The sequence below is a fragment of the Octopus sinensis genome, linkage group LG26, assembly GCF_006345805.1.
Source record: "Octopus sinensis linkage group LG26, ASM634580v1, whole genome shotgun sequence".
Classification (NCBI taxonomy): Eukaryota; Metazoa; Mollusca; class Cephalopoda; order Octopoda; family Octopodidae; genus Octopus; species Octopus sinensis.
In genome coordinates this window covers 22,121,088-22,145,463 of record NC_043022.1, presented here as the reverse complement: position 1 = coordinate 22,145,463, position 24,376 = coordinate 22,121,088, and the positions used below count along the sequence as shown (strand labels likewise).

At 39.1% G+C, this 24,376-nt stretch overlaps 1 protein-coding gene across 5 annotated transcripts in view; it reads left to right on the top strand.

Moving 5' to 3' along the window:
• The window catches only part of LOC115224915 (unconventional myosin-XVIIIa), a 324,165-nt gene that overhangs the window by 106,829 nt on the left and 192,960 nt on the right, over positions 1-24,376 (top strand). Inside the window, exon 1 of one of the 5 annotated variants that reach the window (XM_029795878.2) lies at positions 5,477-5,771. The exons of 3 other annotated variants lie outside the window; for them this stretch is intronic. In XM_029795878.2, the coding sequence (XP_029651738.1) occupies positions 5,562-5,771 (210 nt within the window). In that variant the 5' untranslated portion in view covers positions 5,477-5,561. Of the gene's footprint in view, positions 1-5,476; positions 5,772-18,464; positions 18,601-24,376 lie in introns of those variants that run through there. One more of the 5 variants, XM_029795879.2, reaches the window with a different exon arrangement.

Genomic DNA, 24,376 nt, shown 5'->3' with positions numbered 1-24,376 from the left:
GGTGGGTTGAGCTGGCTTCATTCATCCTCAATGCTGCATCTCTCACAAACACCGACCAGGCCTGGCGATTTGAGGCTAATGACCGCGTGATCTCCAACCACTCCTTATTCCAGTGGCGAATGCCGTAGATATGGGGGCCTAGGTTGGGTTCCAGATCAGCCTTGACTGTCATCAGCCAGGTTTTTCGTTGTCCATGAGTGTAATTAATAAGTAGCACTTGGGTGAGCAAAAGGTGTTTAGTTCATAGATTAGATCCAGATATTCTCCATATAGAATACACTTAGTGGTGCTCAAGAGGTTTAAACTTGAGGGGGTACAGAAGTAAATGTAGGGATAAACAAGTTACACAGATCAATAAATTATATTAAATACATGAAATACCAAAAATGTATATACGTATATAAAAACGGCCATGATCGGATGGTGCTTTATACGGTGGCACATAAAAAAGCATCATTTGATCGTGGCCGTTTGCCAGACTCGTAAAAAGCACCCACTACACTCACGGAGTGGTTGGCATTAGGAAGGGCATCCAGCTGTAGAAACACTGCCAGATCAGACTGGGCCTGGTGCAGCCTTCTGGCTTCCCAGACCCCAGTTGAACCGTCCAACCCATGCTAGCATGGAAAGTGGATGTTAAACGATGATGATGATGATAAAAGGGCCTGACTTACACAGAATACCAATGATATAGAGAATTGAAGGGGTTGAGGAAAAGTATTACAAATCCAACAATAGTTTCTGGAGGCTTGGTGGTCCATAATAATGTTTGTAGATGGATTCCATCAGAGGGTGAGATGAGCCTCTGTCTTCAGGGAAGAGATCTTACATTTGAGATTTTAGAGGCAAGAAGTTACTTTAGACTAAGAACCCTTTTCATTATAATTTATATAAATGTGTGTGTGTGTGTATAATAAATAAATGCGCCCTTTTAAAGCCTAGCCAGGCTCATGCGCCCAGTTTCCCGGTTTCTATGGCGTATGTGTTCCCCAGCTGGATGGGACACCAGTCCATCACAGCGTTACTCATTTTTGCCAGCTGAGTGGACTGGAGCAACGTGAAATGAAGTGTTTTGCTCAAGAGCACAACTAGTCGCCCGGTCCAGGAATCGAAACCACAATCTTACGATCATGGTGATGGCACCCTAACCACTAAGACACGCGCCTCCACTATATATATATATATAAAAACATTTTAATATATCTATATCATTTATATACATGTGTGTGTGTGTGTATTCAGTCAGAGGTTAAAATAGTCTCATTAAGGGATAGTAATATCCAATTAATTACTGGTTCGTTGACTAGTATTTTTTGTGAATAATAATATTCATAAAATAATAGGTCTAAATATAAATCTTGGTTTATAAGTATTCAAAAGAATATTTAGAAAATGGAAACGTAGCATTAATATAATTTATCTACAAAAACACGACATATTCTCTTACAGCTGTTTCAGTTTATCCTAAAGGATTAAATTACAATAATTAAATCATTGCCTTAGGCAAATCTCAGAGGAGTAGAAAAGATATACTGTTAGATTATTAGGTATTATGTTTTCAAATCATCTCAGTGGACTTGGATGTTTGATATCTCTTTGAAGGATTTTGGTCCTCACCCCTTTTATATATACAATGTTTGTTTTCCATACTGGTATGGGCTGGAAGGCTTGACAGGAGTTGGCCAGCTGAAGAGCTGCCCAGGTTTCATGTTCGTTTTAAGCTTGGTTTCTATGGCTGCATGCCTTTCCTAATGCCAACCACTTTACAGAATGTACTTGGTGCTTTTACACAGCACTGGAGCGGGTTCATTTTATGTGGCACCAGTACCCATGAACCCACAAGTTAGCAATGCTCAGCTGGAAAGGGATGCAGTTGTATGCAAGAACAACCACACTTTTACTTACCTTGATGGGTCTTTTCAAGCACAGCAAACTGCCTGGAGTTTCATTTCCCTGTCATCCTCCCTGTGCATCCCAACATCTGTAGATCCTTCCTCATCACACCATCCCATATCTTCCTGGGTCTACCCCTACCACATGCTCCCTCTTGATGTAACTGTCTTCATTCATATGCATTACAAGACAATACCAGTGCAGTCTTCTCTCTTGCATGCTACATCTGATACCTCGTGTACCCAGTTTTTCTCTCAAATAACTTACACTCTGTCACATATGCACACTGACATTACCTACCCAGTGGAGCATACTGACTTCGTTTCTTTCAAGCCTTCACAAATCTTCAGCCCATGTCTCACTGCCATGTAGTGTCACTGTTCATACACAGGCATCATGCAATCTGACTCTGATGGAGAGGCCCTTCATTATTAACAGAAGTAGTAGTTCCCCGAACTTTACCCAGCTTATTCTTATTCTAGAAGCTATGCTTTTTGAACAACCTCCCCCACTACTAACTTGGTCACCTAAGTAACAAATACTGTTAATTACTTTTAAGGATACCCCTTGACATTTGAGGGAGTCTATTTTTTGTATATTCCTGGTGTTTGATGTACCTGCATATCTGTCACATGTAAAGACTACTTTCTCTGATAGTCTTCAAGTGATACCACTGCACCTCTTATGTGTCCATAGCTTGCACTGGGTACACTGTATGAAATTTCTCAACACCTTTTCTACATATTGAGTTGGGCCATCTCCTTGAGGGATCTGTGATTTGTCTATTTTCCTACTTATTATGACTTCAGTCTTTGCTAAATTAACTATGAGGCTCTTTGATTCCAGTCCAGGTTTCCATGTCCTAAATTTTTCCTCTTGTTCTGGTAGTAATTCAGCGATTAGAGCAATGTCATCAGCAAAGAGGATCTCCCAGGGGTAGCCAATCTTAAATTCCTCAGATTTAACTTGGATGGCCATGATAAATAAGAGGAGGCTAAGAACTGAACCTTGGTGGACTCCTACTTGTACACTAAGCTTCATGCTATACTCATTGGCGACTCTCACCTTACTAACAGCATTCCTGTACATTGCTTGTACCGCTCACACTAACCACTCATCTATACCTAGCCCACCAGATAAGGGAGCGGGAGACCCTATCAAAGGCTTTCTTCATGTCAACAAAACCAGATACAGAGGTTTATTTTTACCGAAAAAGTTGTTCGTAAATAATAAGAAAAAATATAATTTCCTCTGAGAAATAACTCAAATTTTTTTTATGGTGTCCCAGCAATGGACCACTTCATCAGACTGTGTTTATGGAGAGAAAAATATTCAAAAACATCAATAATTGTCAGAGTGACAAAGAAACGAGGAAGGTACCTGGTGGGCGTGAGATGCGCTAGATACAACAGCTAAATCGCCCTTAAATCACTTTTTCGTCTGAAAATTGTAAACGGAAAGATATTGCAGATTCGGACTGTCCGTATTTCGTAAAAAAAAAAGGAGAAAAAAACCGAAAAAGCCGAAATTTTAAGATTTATTTTTTAATGAAAAATGGGATCTTTTCGGTTTGAACGGCAGTTTTTAACATAATTTCTAGGTAACTAAAAATTTTTTAACTTCGTATACTGGTGGAATGTGTTTATAAAACATCATTTTCTCTTGGCTTCATCTCACAATTGCTTTTAATTACGTTTTATTTTCTGTTTTGAAAATGAAGTTGAGGTTGTAATGGTGTTTACTGATTTCCAAATCTTTTTTCCGAAAAAACCATTGGCCAAAATCATTACTGAGTGAGGTTTGAGAAAATTCTATAATTTTCAAAATTTGCAAGGTTTTGATATAAAAAATAAATAAATAAATAAAATAAAAAAACAAACAAACAAATCTGAAAAATCCCCGTCAAAGCGGAGAAAATCCAACTTATACAGGTGTGCTATTCCGAAGGTCTGCCAAGGACTTTCGAAATAGCACGCCCACATAGCAATATTGTGAGAATTATCCACCAACAACACAATATTCGGCTAATATGTATACACATACACACACACACGTATGCAACGATATAAGAAGGTATATTCTATTCCAGACGGATAGAATACCTCACTCTGTAAGATCCACCCCATACCTTAATGTTTCCATAAGCTCACTTCATATGATCAGGAACACTCGGATCTTTTCGGTTTGAACGGCAGTTTTTTAAAATAATTTCCACGTAACTAAACACTTTTAAACTTCGTATACTGGTAGAATGTGTTTATAAAACATCTTTTTCTCTTGGCTTTATTGAGAAAATTCTATAGTTTGTAAGATATTTGTTGTTTTTTTACTTCGATTTCTGCAATTTCAACCAATCAATGACGTCTATTGAGGTGAAAAACATTCTGTGCCGTATGAATATGTCCCACGTTTAAGAAACAGATTGGGTTTATTTACATTTCTGAAGAAAAAAAAGACCCTTCCCCCCACCCCTAACCCTAAAACAGATTGAAATGCAATAGATCGATACTAGGGTCATAATTATGGGTGACAATTTCATATGACACCGCTAGAAAAACTGCCGTTCAAACCGAAAAGATCCGGTACGTTCTATTCCAGACGGATAGAATACCTCACCTCGCTCTGTAAGCTCCACCCCCATACCTTAATGTTTCCATAAGCTCGCTTCACATGATCAGGAACACTCGAAGCACCACTCCACTTCGTGGAAATTACAACTTCACTCAATCTATAAGTGCAGTGTGTCTGTGAATATGTTGTGTCTGCGTGTGTGTATGAAAGTTTTTTCTTACGTATTTTACGCAAACACAACAGACATTCACACGTGTTGTGTATCTTCTGTATTTACCTGTCGTAATTTTTGCGTTTGTCGTTTCGTATATGTTTTACCGTTAGTATGCGTATGTGAAGGCTGATGTGTGTACATGTATCTCTTTATGTGTTTTAAATGGAAATGCCCATGTATTCATTAGTTCCTCCGTTGTTTAACCCCCGTCTTAGCCCTGATTCAGCATGCAAATGATCAAAGGTGTAACCATCCCCCCTTGGCGCGCGCGTGTGTGTATATTTTATATATATATATATATATATAGCGAATTGCATTATTCAGTGTAGTTCCTATCCGTTTGAAGGAGGTTTGGCTACTGTTTCTAGTTGATAGCTTGACCACAATTTCCTGTGTTATCCCTAGCGTTGTCCATACTTCACTTCCACACCACCTCCATCTGCTTCTTGTTTTGTTTCTCTCTTCCTCCTCCTCCTCCTGTCCCTCTTGTCCACTCTCTCTTTTCCTCTCTTTCACTTTCTTCGCTTTGTCACCTCCTCCTCGTCTTCTCCCGCTTCCTCCTTATCCCGTCTCCTTACTCTCTCTTTCACTTTCCACTACATCTCTATTATCTCTTTCACTTTCTGTACCTCCCGCCCCTCTCTCTACTATCGCCTACCGCCTCTTTCGACTTCTCTCTTCCCTCGCCTCTTTATTATTATTATTTTTCCAACCCCTCCTACCTACTACCGTTATCTATTACTGTCTGTTGTCTACTCCCACTCCAACCATTTCAGCAACTGCTGCTGCTGCTGCTGCTGCGGTTCCGTTGCCGCTACATCTTGCTCCCGTTATTATCGTCGTCGTCGTCTTTGGCTCCTTGCACTTGGATGATTCACTCAAGATGGATGTCTCGGTGGAGGAGACGACACCGTCCGCGGTGAAGAGGTCCCAGCGTGGCCGGCGTGCCCTTGAGACGAGATCACAGTGTTACAGTGGTGACGAGGAGCAGTTCTACCAGGCTGCTGCCCTCTCTCAGACCCCTTACCTACTGCCACTTTACAGCACCCTAGAACATGTGCACTGTTACAAACACCCGATTCCAATACAATGGGTTAGTCTTTCAGTGGACGCACCACACCTGCTTCTTTTTTTTTATCTCACTAATTATCATTTTCCTCTAATTCCTTACAATCTTATCTTCATTCTTCTTTCTCTTTTGAATGCATTTCATATTTGATTATTTTTACTGCCAAAACAATACATTGCGTTTGTTGTATTTCTGTTGTTTTATATTGTTTATCTTTTGGAGGTGTGAAGCAGTTTTATGCTGTTTATATTTCTTCGTTTATAATAACTAATTTATCCGTTTGTAAATGCACTCACTTCATTATTTTGTAGATTTGTTCGTTATATTATTTGCAAACCTGTTTGTTCACTTTGCATATCTGTTTACTATTTCATCTTTCAGTGATCAATCGTTCTTTAGTCTGTTGATTCACTTCCTCATCACCACCACTACCACTTGCATTCCTCTTCAATGACACAACCCATCACTAATACCACCCCACTCCACTCTAATGATTGTACCCATCTCTTCCGTAGACGGCAGCCCTTTGAAATTCCTAATCCCACACCCACCCGCATTTTTAAATTGAACATCGGTCGGTCGCAGCAATCCTGCTAATTTGGAAGGAAAGACTAGTAGAGGTCATGAATGTAATATCCCTTATTCCTGATTGAATTTATAGAGAAGGAAAAAAAAATTCCTAAAATAATAAATTCGAACACCCTACCCCTTCTAAACTCATTGAAACTAGGTAAAAAAAAAATACCTTCCTTCCTTTCAGTCATTCCATTGGAACATAGTATATAGGAAAGTGTATATATATATATATATATATATATATTATATATATATATATATATATATATATATATATGTGTGTGTGTGTGATTTCGTGTGTGTATGTATGGTTAAAGAAGAAAGAAAAAAAAAATGAGTTCCAGGAAATCGGCAGTCGTAGGTGTTAGCTAAAATTCTGCAGGGAACTTGATGAGTTTTCGTTAAATGTGTATGTGACGGGATGATGTAGAATCTGGAGAGAGAGAGAGAGAAAATTATTGTGTCTGCAAGTATGTGTACGGAAGCAGGTGTATGTACATGTTTGTATACACTGATTTGTATTGCTCTACATGTGTCTAAAGTATTTCTGTTTATCCAGGATCCAGAATCGATAAAGGTGTGTGTACGTACATAGTCTTACACCTGCATATACATACTCTTTTACTGGTTTCAGTCATTTGACTGTGGCCATGCTGGAGCACCGCCTTTAGTCGAGCAAATCGACCCCGGGACTATTCTTTGTAAGCCCAGTATTTATTCTATCGGTCTCTTTTGCCGAACCGCTAGGTGACGGGGACGTAAACACACCAGCATCGGTTGTCAAGCAATGCTAGAGGGACAAACACAGACACACAAACACACATATATATATATATACATATATGGCGCTTATCGAGGAAGGACTGCAGGTTTTTGCTGATAATGATCCAAACTACTACTATTACTATTTACTATTTTACCTGTTTCAGTCATTTGACTGTTGTCATGCTGGAGCACCGCCTTTAGTCGAGCAAATCGACCCCGGGACTTATTCTTTGTAGGCTTAGTACTTATTCTATCGGTCACTTTTGCCGAACCGTCAAGTTACGTGGACGTAAACACACCAGCATCGGTCGTCAAGCGATGTTGGAGGGGGGGGGGGGCAAACACAAACACACAAACATATACACACACGTACATATATATATATATATATATATATATATATATATCTGTAAAATAATATGTGACAATTATTCGGTAGCCAAGATAAAACTCTGAGTTTCGGATGCCGAGGTGGAAATCCACAACGCCATCTCTTCGGTTATCCGGCCATCTATTTATCTTGGCTATTGAATAATTGTAACATATTATTTTACAGATAAATTTCCTCTGTTTATATAATATTGAGGTCTCTTTCTTTCTTTTGTTATCTTATCGTTTTTACCAATAAATATATATATATATAACGATATTTATGTACATTTGGACACCTGTCTTTGGGAATGTTAGACGGGCATTTTTCCTTTATTGCTTCTCCCTTTTCAAAAATGTCCCGGAGAATGGTTTTTCGACATGGAGTCATGACAGGACACACACACACACGCACACACAGGTACACTCACGTGTATGTATGGGTCTATGTTAATTTGTTTTGCATAGTGATTACCAGTTCAAGGGGAGGGTACTATTTATCGAAAATAATAATGCACTGCTTTTGTTCCTAATATATATTCCGTGTGTTTGTGTGTACTAAACATGCACATATATTAATCTGTAACGACACGATCACATTTCTACATTTGACATTACACACATACACATATGTAGTGGTATATTCCAATATTGATGTCTTTATGCATTAAGAAAGCCTATAGGAAACTGAAATATTGGGTGCAATTCCACTGTGTGGCATCTTGACCCAAGTATCTTCTATCATAATCTTGGGCTGTGAATTAATTTGTAGACAAAAATTGTGCAGAAACCCATTACATATATACTCTTTACTCTTTCACTTGTTTCAGTCATTTGACTGTGGCCATGCTGGAGCACCGCCTTTAATCGAGCAAATCGACCCCAGGACTTATTCTTTGTAAGCCTAGTATTTATTCTGTTGGTCTCTTTGCCGAACCGCTAAGTTACGGGGGCATAAACACACCAGCATCGGTTGTCAAGCGATGTTGTGGGGGACAAACGCAGACACACAAACATATACACACATACATACATATATATATATACATATATATGACGGGCTTCTTTCAGTTTCCGCCTACCAAATCCACTCACAAGGCTTTGGTCGGCCCGAGGCTGTAGTAGAAGACACTTGCCTAAGGTGCCACGCAGTGGGACTGAACCCGGAACCATGTGGTTCGTAAGCAAGCTACTTACCACACAGCCACTCCTACGGCTGTGCATGTATGCATATCTTTGTACTTGTCTCTGTATCTTGTGTTTTCAAAAATTGAAGTACTGGGACCTATTTAATAAACTAAACCTTTCAAAGTAGTGTTTGAGCAACCGAAAATTGTAAAAGAATGTGGTATGTGTCATCATCTTAGTATTTAACATCAACTTTTCTATGCTTACATGAGTCAGATGGAATTCATTGAAGCAGATTATCTACAGCCAGAAACCTTTCTTGTTGTCAACTGTTACCTGCTTCCACTCAAAGTAATATTTCTCTTGGCCAGACATATTTTTCATGGAAGACTTCTTATGAACAACATAACTAGTACCACAGTGATGTCCATTTACAGTCATCACACATTATCGATACAAAGGTACACAAACACACTCTCTCACACACACAGTGTGTGCCTGTGTATATGATGGGCTCCTTTCGGCTTCCAGCTACCACATCTGCTCACAAGGCTTTGGTTGACCTGAGTCTATAGTAAAAGACACTTGCCCAAGGTGTCACACAGTGGGACTGAACCGAAAGCTTCATGGTTAAGAAGCAAGCTTCTTGGCGTAAAAAGCACCATCCAATTGTGGCCGTTTGCCAGCCTCGTCTGGCACCTGTGCCGGTGGCACATAAAAAACACCCACTACACTCATGGAGTGGTTGGTGTTAGGAAGGGCATCCAGCCATAGAAACATTGCCAGATCAGACTGGGCCTGGTGCAGCCTTCTGGCTTCCCAGACCCCAGTTGAACCGTCCAACCCATGCTAGCATGGAAAGCGGATGCTAAACGCTGATGATGATGATGATGAATGTAAGTAACAAATCAGATTCAATCTTCCATTTTTATGAGATAGCGTACATACATATTGTGTGTGTCCATCAATTAGTCATTTGCATGTTCTGACATACGCATATATAATTCTTTATTTGTTCATAATGAGGTGAGAGGCGTCACTCTCTTACTCTACTTGTCAGTGTCCACTCTTGAGTCAGTCTCTCCCTCCCCACACTACATGATGACATGCGAGATACTAAGTGGTATGAAAAAGTTCTTCAGTATTTGAGCCATGGTACAGTAGAAAACTAGTAATACTACATTTTGCAATACCCCCCACCCCTTCAGTTCACTATCACCACTTCATCTTCCACCATCACAACAGTACTCACTGTGACGACTAAAGCCATTGACATTACATCATTGCCCCAGATATTACTACCAATCTTTGATATAATTACCACCACCACTTAATTGAAGTCGGCATCACTGTATCTCCTCCAGTCAATACTATATTAAAGAAATCACGTGATCACCGTGACCGACCAGGCTATCAGATGTTGCTACACATCGCTGGTCACAATGCGCTTCGCATTGTTTTAGCCTTCAAATGACGCCACCTGCTGGCTAAGCGAGCAGGCCAACAGAAGAAAGTTGTGGCAAAAGAGTACAGCAGGGATCGCAACCACCCCCTGCCAGAGCCTCATGTGGAGCTTTAGATGTTTTCACTCAATAAACACTCACAACGCCCGGTCTGGGAATCGAAACCGTGATCCTACAACCGCGAGTTCGTTGCCCTAACCACTGGGCCATTGCGCCTCCACATATTAAAGAAATATAGCCTAAAATCTGAGGAGATTACTTACAGGTCTCCAGTAGTAAGTAAAACAGCCAAATTCATAAAATTCCTAAATATTTGAAGAAAGATTTTGCATAAACCACTTGTTCTTGTAAACACCCCCAACTGATAATCTAAAATCATCACTGCCTTGCTACCATATTACACTTCTATGGTATGATACATGTGTAACAGTTTTGGCATTGTCATCACATTACAAATTTTCTATATGGTTCCATTTGAGAAAACATTTGTCTCACCAATCTTGCCTGACTGCTCTCCTCATGGCACAGGAGGATTCTGCTCTGTCTGAATAATCAAAATTAACCTCTCCTGACAGATCAGAAGGACTCTGTCTTGTCTGAAGCACCAGGTCACTTATCTTGTGGTACAAAAGAGCCCTACCTGAAACATAACAACTCACATCTCCTTGCAGTATATGAGCTGTTTAATATAATTTCCAGTAGAGTATTTGGAGATTGGGGGTGAGGCAGTCCGGTGGTGGGGGCAGTCTGGTGGGGGGGAGACAGTCCGGTGGTGGTGGTGGGGGCACTCCGGTGGTTGAACTGAGCCATGATGTCCTCCCATCTCCACTTCCCAACTGGCGGAAACGCGCGGGCGGGCAGCTGAAGACCTGGGTTACAAAAATCAAGGAGGATCTCTCTGCTCACGGACCACAGGTGGTCGGCCTGCGCCGATGGAACCGTGACTGGCACGCTATCTCCAGTGAACTGATGCAGGACTGTCATGCGTGGGCTGCCATGGTTCGAGATGCCTCGAGGGTGGTAGAAGAAGCCGACTCAACCCACCCAGGGTGAATGTCGCCACAAGTACAAGGCAGTCAGTTAATGTAGCTAAATCCCTCTTCAACATGTGTGACCTTCTACTTAAGTTAGAAGTCAATAAATCCCATGAAGAGCAACATTTACATTTCTGGATCATTTCGGTTTGAACAGCAGTTTTTTCTAGCGGTGTTATATGAAATTGTCACCCATAATTATGACCCTAGAATCGATCTATTGCATTTCAATCTCTTTTAGGGTTAGGAGTGGGGGAAGGGTATCTTTTTTTTCTTCACAAATGTAAATAAACCCAATCTGTTTCTTAAACGAGGGACATATTCATACGGCACAGAATGTTGTTTTTTTACCTCAATAGACGTCATTGATTGGTTGAAATTGCAGAAATTGAAGAAAAAAAACAACAAATATCTTACAAACTATAGAATTTTCTCAATAAAGCCAAGAGAAAAAGATATTTTATAAACACATTCTACCAGTATACGAAGTTTAAAATTTTTTAGTTACCTAGAAATTATGTTAAAAACTGCTGTTCAAACCAAAAAGATCCACTTTTCTTACCTCCAATGTTAATCAAATAAAATACCAGTCATATATCGAAGTTGGTTTGATAAACTTTACTCACATTTCCTCTTCGTGTGTGGTCTTGTATATGTGTTTGTAATCAATGAATTGTATGATAGTTGTCTGAAGAAGTTATTTCCCTTCACCTTAATTTCTCATAGATGTCCCACTTACTCTTTACTTTTCAGTTTGTCTTATGTGTGGGACAATAACATTTTTTGGTGTTGGATAAATAATTTAATAAAGCAAGGGCAAAGAAAGCATTCACATGATTGTTATGAGGGTAATAATTATAATAAGGGAATACCCGTCCCATGTGACAAGTGGTAATGTGCCAGTCGTTACAAATACTGTGGACGTTGAAAAGTCAGGGGTTGTCAGTCATAGATAGTCATGTCTTACTTGTCCAACTAACTATACTGCTATACCAGAGTGGACGTTATAACAGTCTGATGTTGGATTACAACAGTGGTAATGAAGGATTAGTGGAGGCGCAATAGCCCAGTGGTTAGGCAGCGGACTCGCGGTCGGAGGATTGCAGTTTCGATTCCCAGACTGGGCGTTGTGTGTGTTTATTGAGCGAAAACACCCGAAAGCTCCACAAGGCTCTGGTAGGGGGTGGTGGTGACCCCTGTTGTACTCTTTCGCCACAACTTTCTCTCACTCTCTCTTCCTGTTTCTTGAGTAACGCTGCGATGGACTGGCGTCCCATCCAGCTGGAGGAGGGGAACACATATGCCACAGAAACCGGGAAACTGGGCCCATGAGCCTGGCTAGGCTTGAAAAGGGCGACATTTGTTGTTTATCAATGAAGAATTAACAAACTCACAAGGAGTTATGAAGCTCATAAAAGTTTTTTGTGCGAATTTTATGGTATACAAAAGTGTAAAATTATGGAAGATTTGTTGGCCAGTTCACCTGAGTTGCAAAAACAGCAACAACAACAACAGCTGCAGAAACAATGACAACAACTACAGGAACAACAACAGCAGCTGCAAAAACAACAACAATTACTACTGCATGAACAACAACAATAACTATTACAGTGATAGTGAAGGTGCCGACGACCGCTCGGTTCAAAGTCTCTCTTGACCAGAAATGGCCTGAACTCTTTATATGATCATCTTCCCTGTACATAACTCCCTGTCCCCATACATGGCCTTGCTTTTGCTTTTTGGGCCAATAGAAATTGAATTGAATTGAACAACAACAAATGCTGCAATTACTGAAAAGTAAGTCATCCAAAAATGCTGAAAAGATGTTCTCACCAGATTATGTTGCAAACTCAATAATGGAATTTAAGTATGAACCAGAGAAAGGAGCTACCGTCAAGGTGTACTATAGAAGATATGAACAGATCTTCATTAAAGAGTGCAAAGATTGGGATGATGATATGAAAGCGTGTCTAATCCTAAGAAAACTTGCGGCAGAAAAATATGAGTGTTGCAGCAATTACATACTCCCCAAAAAAACTTGACATAAACTTTAGAAATATCATAAACATATTGTGTAAAATTTTCAGCGAGAAAAGCTTGTTCAGTACATGCTGGAAATGTTTGACCTAGAAAAGAACAAGGAGGACTACATCACATATGTTGGTGGAGTTGACACAGAATGTGAAAAGTTCAAACTGGATGAGTTAATACCAGACATATTCAAGTGCCTGATATTTACTCAGGGTCTAACTGCAGAAAAAGACACAGAAGTTTCAAGTTTCTTATTTACCTGTTCTAGCACTACAAATGGTATATTACATTTTGACTTAAATACAGGTGTTGCACTTTGTTTTACTACAATTTTTGCCTTTGTTTTCATGCAGCAGCCCAGTTCATCTGAGAAAACATCTGGAAATAAATGTGTTATTTTTCATTTCAATCCCTCAGCCACATTCAAAATTTCAACGGAACTGCTAAGTAACCTGGATGTAAACACACCAACCCTGGTTGTCAAGTAGTGGTGGGGGACAAACACAAAGATACACACGTAATGATATATACATGCATATATGTAAATACATAAGACAGGCTTCTTTCAGTTTCCATCTACCAAATCCACTCACAAGGCTTTCATTGGCCTGAGGCTATAACAGAAGACACTTACCCAAGGTACCACACTGGGACTGAACTTGGAACCATGTGTTAGGAAGCAAGCTTGTTACCACACAGCCATGCTTGCATGGAAGATGGATGTTAAACAATGATGATAATAAAAACAGATTATTATCATGAGTAAGTGTTGGGAAATAAAAAAAATCCATTGGTCCCTTTGATCTAGCTTCTCCTTCACTCTATGATCTGTACTGTGTGTTACTAATCTACCATATCTTGCAGCAAGCTTTCACCTAATTTATTCTCCCTCAAACATGCATTCCTCTGGAACACCCCTCTTTCTTCATATTTACCGTAAAGGGTTGATCCTACAGGAGCTTAAGCTATGTGTTTATTGCAGTTCTTGATGAAAGAAAATCAACATTATTTTCATCACTTGAAGGACTGCAGTCATTCGCATCAACTTTGAGGGTACTTCTATATGGTATTCAACCTGCTAGAAGCAACAGTCAAAACTTGCTCATATTATGCACTGAAAATGGAAAAAATAAAGAACACATGATGTAATTCTAAATATACAGCCATGGAAGAAAGATGATATGGCTGTTGTGTGAGAAAGCTTTGATCATAGGTCACATTGATCTGGGTTGATCTGGGATTAAACAACTTTGCCAGTCAATGATGGTCCCCACCTTTCTCTCTCCTCATAATAAATAAAACAAATTTCTTAACAATTAGACTGGCAGTAAATGCTATCAGTCCTGGTTTAAATAATCTTGTTATCTTAATTACTTAATATTACATTACTTACGTAATTATTAGTTTGTTTGCAATAATACTGCACAGCATTGTTTCTCTTTCTCTTCCTTATTACTCTTTCACTCTTTTTCTCTCTTTCTTTCACTAAGTCTTTCTCATTCACTAAGTCTACCCATCTTTCACACCATCACTCACTACCTCTTTCTAATGTGTATGTTTTACTTTGTTTTTGCCATTAGAGCTAAGACCATACTGGAGTAAACCTCATGCAAGCATCAGCTTGTTTTCTTTCCAAGGAGTCTTCGACTCTATTTACTAAATCAACAGAAATCACTTCTCTGAACTCCTAAACCATGAGTCAGTTGTGGAAGAAGCAGTGATTGATCATATACAACAAAGATCTATCATTGGCTCCTTAAATTCCATGCCCCCAATAGATGAGGTAATGACAGCAGTAAATAAATTGAATCTTGGTAGGGCACCTGGAAGGGATGGAATTTGTGCTTCGGTTTTGCAATTTGGTGGTGATTACATCCTACAGTCCCTTCATGAACTTCTTAGTGTAGTCTGAAGGGATGGTGCAATACCTAAGGACTGGAAGGATGCCAGAATAATGTGTGGTAACTACTGAGGTATTGCTCTACTATCAGTGTTGGCAAGGTTCTGGCAAATATTCTTACCTGCCTGAATGGGTGTCTTGTAAATGATGTCCTATCTGAATCTCAATGTGGCTTCCTATCTTGTAGAGGGACAATGGATATGATTTTCACAGCAAGACAAATGCAGGAGAAGTGCTATGAGCAGAATATGGATTTTGTCCAGGTATTCATTGATTTAACTAAGGCCTCTGATACTGTGAATAGGGCCTTGTTATGGAAAATACTTGGCAAACATAGTTCTCCGGATCACTTTGTATCTATAATTAAATAAGTTCATGATAGGATGGAGGCTTCGGTCTATGTTGGTGGTGGCATGGCAGGACCCATTCCTGTAGAGAATGGTGTCAAGCAGGGTGACATCCTTGCCCCAACTCACTTTTCTTTGTACTTTGTTGCTGCATTTATCATGCTTTTGCTAAGGTTAGTTTTCTGGGAATATATGTCAGGTATTGATCTTCTGGCCACCTCTTTAATCTGCACCGATTTGCTGCCAATTCAAAAGTTTTCTAATCTCTTATCTGTGACCTCCTTTATGCAGATAACTGTAACTTAGTCACTCATACAGTGGATGACATGCAAATACTTATGAATCATAGAAGGCACTTGGACTCAGCATTGGCCTGGACAAGACTGTTGTAATGTTCCAGCCTACACCAGCAAATCCATATGTGGAACCAGATTTCGTGGTTGAAGGAACGATACAGAAAGTGGTCTACTGAAAAGAACAATACTGAAAGTTTGTCTACCTAAGCAGCACACTCTGCTGTTCTTGCTCCCTGGATGATGAAATATCTTTCAGGCTGCAAAGAGTAACTTGCTGTCTTGTATCTTGTCCCAGCATGGCATCACAAGGTAAACAAAATTTGCTGTGTACCATGCATGTGTCCTGACAGCACTCCTTCACTCATGTGATACATGGACCCTTTCCAAATGTCATGTAAAGGTCCTTGAATGTTTCCATCAGAGATGTCTGGGAACCTTAAAAGCTCCAGAGGCATAGGTCTTGAGGAAAGCTGATATATATGTAGGTATGTGTGTGTGTGTGTGTGTATATATATGTATGTGTATATATATGTATGTGTATATATGTATGTGTATATATATATATGTGTGTATATATATATATATGTATGTGTATATATATATATATATGTATGTGTGTATATATATATGTATGTGTGTATATATGTATGTGTGTGTATATATATATATGTGTGTGTGTGTATGTGTATATATGTATGTATGTATGTGTATATATATATATATATATATATATACACACGTATATGTATATGTATGTATGTGTATATATGTTTATATATATATTTGTATGTATATATATATATATACATGTATCTATATGTATAAATATATATCTATGTATGTATGTATATCTATATGTATAAATATATATCTGTATATGTATGTATGTATATATATATGCATATATTTCTGTATATGTATGTTCATGTACATAAATATACACACACACACACACACACACACACACACACACACACACACGTATGTGTGTGTGTAAAATATTTGTTTATTTACCTTCCTCTTCCTACTTGGGAATGCTACCTGGAGCACCTTTCACCTACCTTCTCTGCCTACCTACCTGAGTTAAATTAGATATGTTAAATTAGAGAAGGCAGGTATACTACAGCCACCCCTCTCCGAAACCTCACACACTGACAGGAAGTTAGACATTAAATCACAATGGTCTTTACTACAGATTGTTCTCTGTGTAGTAGTGATGGTGGTGGCCATAGTTGGATATTTTCTGCTGAAAGTCTGTATTAATATAATTGAAACCAGTCCCCCAGTCATCCACCCTTGGTGGGCTGTTGCTGCTACTACTACTTTCAACTACTACTACTGTTACTACTACTGCTGCTGCTACTACTACTGCTGCTGCTGCTGTTGTTGTTGTTGTGTTACTGTGGAGACTACAGGTTTTGGATCAGCTTGTACCATATTCTGCGAAATAATGGTCGTTAATCTACTCTGTACCCCCTGCAGTTTACACACTCCCTGACGCACACACTGTCTCTTTCTCTCTCTCTCTCTTTCACACACATAGACACACACATGTCCTCTTACATGTACGTGCACACACAAACACATACACACACATCTTGTCTCTCCTTTCTTTCTCTCCCTCCCTCTCTCACACATGCACACTAAAATCATTACTGTTCTCTCCTAACTGGAGTTGGGACCTCCATAGTGTGAAGTAAACACAACATACAGTTGTGGTCATTATTTAAACTCAGTCAGTCCTGATCTAGTGGACATTATATGATCAGAGATATTCCAACTGTAAACATCTTGGCTTTTATTCTGACACAGTTTATCTAGGACTACATTATAGAAATGTATTTGTCCTCTCTTTGGCAGGGTGTGATTTCAATGACATTTGTTTATTTCTTATAAGCTGAGTGAACGTGTAAGAACTCTTCCTTATTGGTTGAACATGGTGTGGTGTTGTGAGGTGTTTTAATAGAATGTGGGGCAGTGATTATCGCTGAGATGTGTCAACTTGTGTCAACTATCCTTTGCATGTGTGAGGTATAAAGAAAGAAAAAGAAAAAAGAAATTGATGAAAAAAAATATCTTTCTTCCTGCGGTTTGGAAGAAAACTAGCAGTTTGACATTTGATCAGTCGTATTAGACACATATACATACATACATACATACTCATTCACTCTTTCCCTCTCTTTCTCTGACCCATGTCTCTCTCTTTAGCATCTCCCTTGTCTTCTATCTTTCTCATTTTACACACACACACACACACACATACTCATACACAATCCACCACCACTACCACCACTGCTGGTCATTCCTAGAAGATAAGCAAAGTTTTTTTTATAACTTCTGCCTTTCTTGATTTCATCTCAGATATATCATCTTTCTCTTTTGTTACTTTCTCACACTCATGTGTTGCAACCGTGACATTTCAGCTGACCAATGACACAGACACCTGCTGTTCGGGTGCAATTATTTACATCATCTTCGAGCTGTCTCATCTGGTTACCTGTTTCAATTCCTTTGCAGCCCACTGGATAATTAAGCACTCCATGGAACCATACTAAAACAGTGTAGTACTACTGCAGTGTGTGTGTGTGTGTGTGTCTTTTCTCTCTCACTTCCTCATTGTGACACACTACTAAGCGTGTATGTATGTGTACCTGTTTGTTTCTTTCTCATATTAACTACAGGTAATAAAAAGGTACCTGTTACACACAAACACACATCTACATACAAACTCAGAAATATTGAGAAAGTATCTTGTTTAATACACACATCTATATATATATATACAAACATGCATATATATACATATAAAAAATGTGTATGTGTGGTGTGATGTATGAGAAAGATAAAGATGGCATCTAAATCCTCCAAATATTCATCAAAACGGACATCTACTGGGTCAAAAACATATTCAAAGCCTCCGTGGGATTTGAAGAAACTACTCCGGGTAAGATAACAAGCCAACTAACTAACTAACTAACTAACTAACTAACTTACTAACAAGTTAACTTACCAATTAATTGTTAATTCTTTCATCACCATGTTTCTAATGAAATAATACAGTCCAGGTGTTTCTATTAATGTTGTAAATAATTGGTGATTTAGAAGGGTTTAGTAAAAATAACAGATTTTTGTTATTAAATGTCGAGTTTGGAACATGGCGTAACAAAATGAATTTTAGTCAACATTGTAATGGTTGGTTTTAAGTTTAAATATGAATATTTATGAATGGGAATTTTTTGTAGCATAGATAGAATCGGAGGCTGTCTCAGGTGTGGTGGGTATGAAAAGGACTGAGTAACTGAAATAATGATGAATAGATAGCTGGGGTGTCTTGAGAGAGGAAAGTAGATGTGATGGTGTTGTGATTGTATGTTTAAGATGTGTGTTTTTGTGAAAGTCTGAACGTCACTTAGCGGTTCGGCAAAAAGAGACCGATAGAATAAGTACTGGGCTTACAAAAAGAATAAGTCCCGGGGTCGAGTTGCTCGACTAAAGGCGGTGCTCCAGCATGGCCGCAGTCAAATGACTGAAACAAGTAAAAGAGTAAAAGAGTATATCACACACACACACACATATACATACAGCCATTCTCCCTCTGTCTCACACATACACACAGCCATTCTCCCTTTCTTTCTCTCACACATACACTTTCTATATCTGAGCTATATATCCACATATATACAGAATCACATCCATACTAATGAACTTACATACTCACTTTGGCATGTGTGTGTGTGCGTGCGCATATGTGCACACGACAACCCTCGTGCTCCTATGCACACACATGCTGAATCACTTTGATGTACTCATGCATACATAGGAAAATATACACAGTGAAACTCATGCACACACACACACACACACACACATTACTATCTGCTTGTATGTCTGTTAGTCTGTCATGTTCTCAGATACACCTGTATATCTCTATATTCACTGTTGTTTACATGTTGTTTTTCTCATTTTATTATGTCGTTAGATCCTTTTGTTAACCCATTTGTTATTGTTTTTAGCCCGATTGTCTTAAGCATCTCACCAATCACACACACACATATATATGTATGTGCATGTTCATTATGTAACAGTCATGGCTGTGTGGCCGAGAACACGATTCCAAAGTTCAGTTCCACTGCATGGTACCTCGGGCAAGTGACTACTACTATAGCCCTGGGCCAACCGAAGTTTTGTGAGTGGATTTGGTAGGTGGAAACTGAAGGAAGCCATCATACACGTGTGTATGTACATGTGTGTGAGTGAATTTGTGTCTCCTTGTCTTGACATCGTGTGATCATTATGAATGTCACTGCCACAAAAGTGGTGTCCTTTGTTTATAACCTTCCATAAAAACACCATCGCCTTGCTTGGAAGCAAGTGGGGGTTAGTGACAGCAATGGCATCATCTTGCCATAGAAAATCTGCCTCAACAAATTCTGTCTGACTCATGCAAATATCAAAAAACGGACATTAAAATGTTGATATTGATGACGATGATGATAATGTGCTAGATGACGAAGAAGAAAATTTTTTTTTCAGGAATGTGGTCCACATGTTCAACTAGATACATTAAAGCAACAGGTTATACAGCAAAACTACTCTCAACCTCAGTGACAGTGTTGATGTGGCCATAGAAGTGGCTGCATGTCAGAATTGGGCAGGTCTCCTCCTCCGAACAAAGCTTCGGTTGGCCCAGGGCTATAAAAGTAGTCACTTGCCCAAGGTACCATGCAGTGGAACTGAACTTGAAATCATGTGTTCTCAGCCACACAGCCATGACTGTTACATAATGTACATGCACATATATATATATATATGTGTGTGTGTGTGTATGATTGGTGAGATGCCTGAGACAATCGGGATGAGAACGATAACAGCCTTCAGTGAATCCTTGGACACCTCAGGAACACCGCAGATGTTTTAGTTTAGGCAGTTCAAATCAGGAGAGCTAGTAGGTTACATGCTGGAGGTCACATGATTGTGAAAATTCTCAGCCAACCATTCCCAAGTCACAAGAATCATGTTGGTGGAAGCAGTTTCCCATTGAAACATGTATAGTTTTCCGTGGGTCATACCATTCATTGAGGGCTTGTCCATTGTCTCAATCACCCTAGTTTTGACCGGGATATCAATTCTGAGACCCTGTGAGAAGTTAGGAAGTGACCTTCATTGCTCACACCTGCCAAGATCATTAGAGATTACGGGAACTTGATGGGCATGACTATGGGTACCTCTGTAATGTTGTTGCAGGGCCACCCGTTATTCTTTCTGTTCATCTTTTGGTCTTGGTCTTGATCCCAAACTGAAGTTCTTTGAAGTGAACAACATAACTGATGGGCTTTTTAGGGTGTTTCAGTTTGTTCAGCTTTCCCAAGTCCTACCAGGTAAAAATTGTACTCTGTTTATATTTAGGATTTAACCCTAATGTCTGGTAGTGCTACCTTGAGTTGCTTAGTGACGGCCCTCACTGACTTGCTGGGACAAAAAATAGAAATAACCCTCAGCCATTTTAACACAGTGTAATCTTAGACTTTTTCTTGATCTCAAATAACATATCTGCATTAGAGACCTCCACTTCACTTTTCAGCTCTCAAACATGGGACCTGGCCATGTTCAAAATGTCTGCAATCACCAAATCACTGTCAATGTTGGCTACAGCCATAAACAACAGCCTTTTAAAATTTTTTGTGTAAGATTAAGTTGACACTTTTTGAGATATGTGAAAGATGAAATTCGCTACGTGTCATATAACATTACATTGGTTTGTTTTCCATATATGGCCTGCTAAAGTGTTTTAAAATACTTGATCACCCAATATACATACATGCATGCATGCATATACATATGTGTGTGTGGTAGATAGCTAAATAGATAAATTAGAGCTGGCAGAAATGTTAGAACGCCGGGCAAAATGCTTTGCGGTATTTCGTCTGCTGTTACATTCTGAGTTCAAATTCCGCTGAGGTCGACTTTGCCTTCCATCCTTTCGGGGTCGATTAAATAAGTACCAGTTACGTACTGGGGTTGATATAATCGACGTAATCTATTCGTCTATCCTTGTTTGTCCCCTCTGTGTTTAGCCCCTTGTGGGTAGTAAAAAAATAGGTATATTGGTCTGCGGATTGCTGAAGCAAAATGTGGGCTGTGACTATCTGTTGAATGCCTATTCTTCCCACAAAAATCCTTGTAGTCCTGTGGTCATCCTTGCATACAGGTATGTCCCCTGCATCCCTCTTCAGCTGAGTGTTCCTAATCTTGTGGGCTTGCAGGTGCCACATAAAAAGCACCTGTAACAGTGCCACATAATAGCATCTGTGCTGGTGCTGCGTAAAAGCACCCAGTTCACTCTGTAAAGTGGTTGCCTTTAGGAAGGGCATCTAGGTGTAGAAACCATGCCAAAACAGACATGATGCCCAGGCAGCTCTTCAGCTGACCAGCTCCTCTCGAACAGTCCAACCCATGCCAGCATGGAAAACGGATGTTAAATGCTGATCATGTTTGTTTCTAGTCTTACATGAAAAGCATGTCTGGCCATGCTTGGAAACAGGTGAGGGTTGGCACCAAGGAGTTATCCAACCATAGAAAGTCTGTCTGTCTAAGTAAATTCAGCCTGGTCTATGCAAGTATTGAAAAACTGGTCATTAAAATGATGATGATGAAATCTATCTATCTGTCTGTTTATGCACACACACAAACATAGGCGCAGGAGTGGCTGTGTGGTAAGTAGCCTGCTAACCAACCACATGGTTCCGGGTTCAGTCCCACTGCGTGGCATCTTGGGCAAGTGTCTTCTGCTATAGCCTCGGGCCGACCAAAGCCTTGTGAGAGGATTTGGTAGACGGAAACTGAAAGAAGCTTGTCATATATATGTATATATATATATATATATATATATATTATATGTATGTGTGTGTATATGTTTGTGTGTCTGTGTTTGGCCCTCTAGCATTGCTTGACAACCGATGCTGGTGTGCTTACGTCCCCGTCACTTAGCGGTTTGGCAAAAGAAACCGATAGAATAAGTACTGGGCTTACAAAGAATAAGTCCCAGGGTTGATTTGCTCGACTAAAGGCGGTGCTCCAGCATGGTCACAGTCAAATGACTGAAACAAGTAAAAGAAAAAAGAAAAGATACACATGCACACAATGGTGAATTGGCAGGATTGTTCGTGTGTCAAATAAAGGCCTTATGTTCTGAGTTCAAATCCTACTGAGGTCAGCTTCGCCTTTTATCCTTCAAGGATTAAAATAAAGAACCAGTGAAGTATGTTATATAAATATATCAATTTCAAGCCTTGTACCTATGTCAGAAATAATTATTATTATGTCAGAATTGTTAGCACCTCAGACAAAATGTTTTGTGGCATTTCTTCTAGCTCTGTGTTCTGAGTTTGAATTCCTCCCAGGGCAGCTTTGTTTTTCATCCTATCAGGATCAATAAAATATCCGTCAAGTATGGCATCAACATGATTGACTTAGGTGGTCCCTATTTGCAATGAACAAAGAAGAATTCCTTGAGAGATATGACTCAATGGAGCAAGCGATTAATTTGAATCTCTCTGGTCCAGCTTGCCCCTATTCTAATGATAATAGGGAGCATATTGAGGGATAGTTGAATGTTACAAGAGTATATCAACTGGCTCCTTGAAAAAATATTGGGCAGGTTTTTTAGTAACGCTTAGCTAGTAGTATATTGAACAGATATAGTGAAATATAGGGACTTCCTCATTAGTTGTGGTCCCTGTCTTAAAACCAGCAGTTGGGAACTTGTTAATGTAGTCTCTATTTTAAAGCTAGTAGCAGGGAGTTTAAGGGAGGTAAACTGCTACATAAGGGTCTCTTTCACTGGTTGGTGTGGTCCCTATTTTGAAGACAGAGTATTTAAGAATAAATTGTCCTCTCTTTATTATCAAACAGGTTGTTTATCTTTACATCAAAAGCTTTGTAGCTGATTGATGAATCTCAGTTATTGACATGTTTTATAGCTTTCCAGTTATTAACCAAAAGTGTTTAATTATTATTTTACATCACACTGGAGGCCGGCCTTCTCCTTGCTAGACAGTTAAATAGGTTGTAGATTACATAGATTACTACAATTTGTTGCTGTGGTACTTGATTAACATCTAGAAAAAGTCAGTCGTCCCACCCACTCCATCTGCTTTCATCCCCATAGTTTTCTTACCACTGCTATTGCCATCAATTAAACAATAAACATGATTTATATCTGCTTGACTTTATCATATGAATTATTAAACTAAGAGCTAAAGTACATGATTATCGTAGAAGTGGGTCTACTGGGTTTTTGTTAGAATAAAGAATAAAACTTTGTTTTCTGACTGAACATGTTTATCTCCTCTTAATAAATGTTATATTCAGCTCTTGTTTTTTCACTTTTTTATTTGCTACTAGCAGAGGTACCCGGTGTTGCATGGCGTGTGAACACTTCATCATTCTAAGAACACTTATTTTCTAGTCTAATGACCAGCACTGCTGAAGCTTTTTTTGAAAAACATATAGTATTCCATGCCAAAACATACCAACATTCAAAGAAACATACAAAATATTTTTGAAGTATGTCACAACCACAAAAAAAGAGTAAAAATATCTGTTTTTCTGAGAAAATTTGAAATATATGGGTGTATAATGACTTGAAAATTATGAAAATACATATAAAAATGAAAGAATATTGAAATTTAAAATCTCTAAAATATACAATAAAGTCAAAT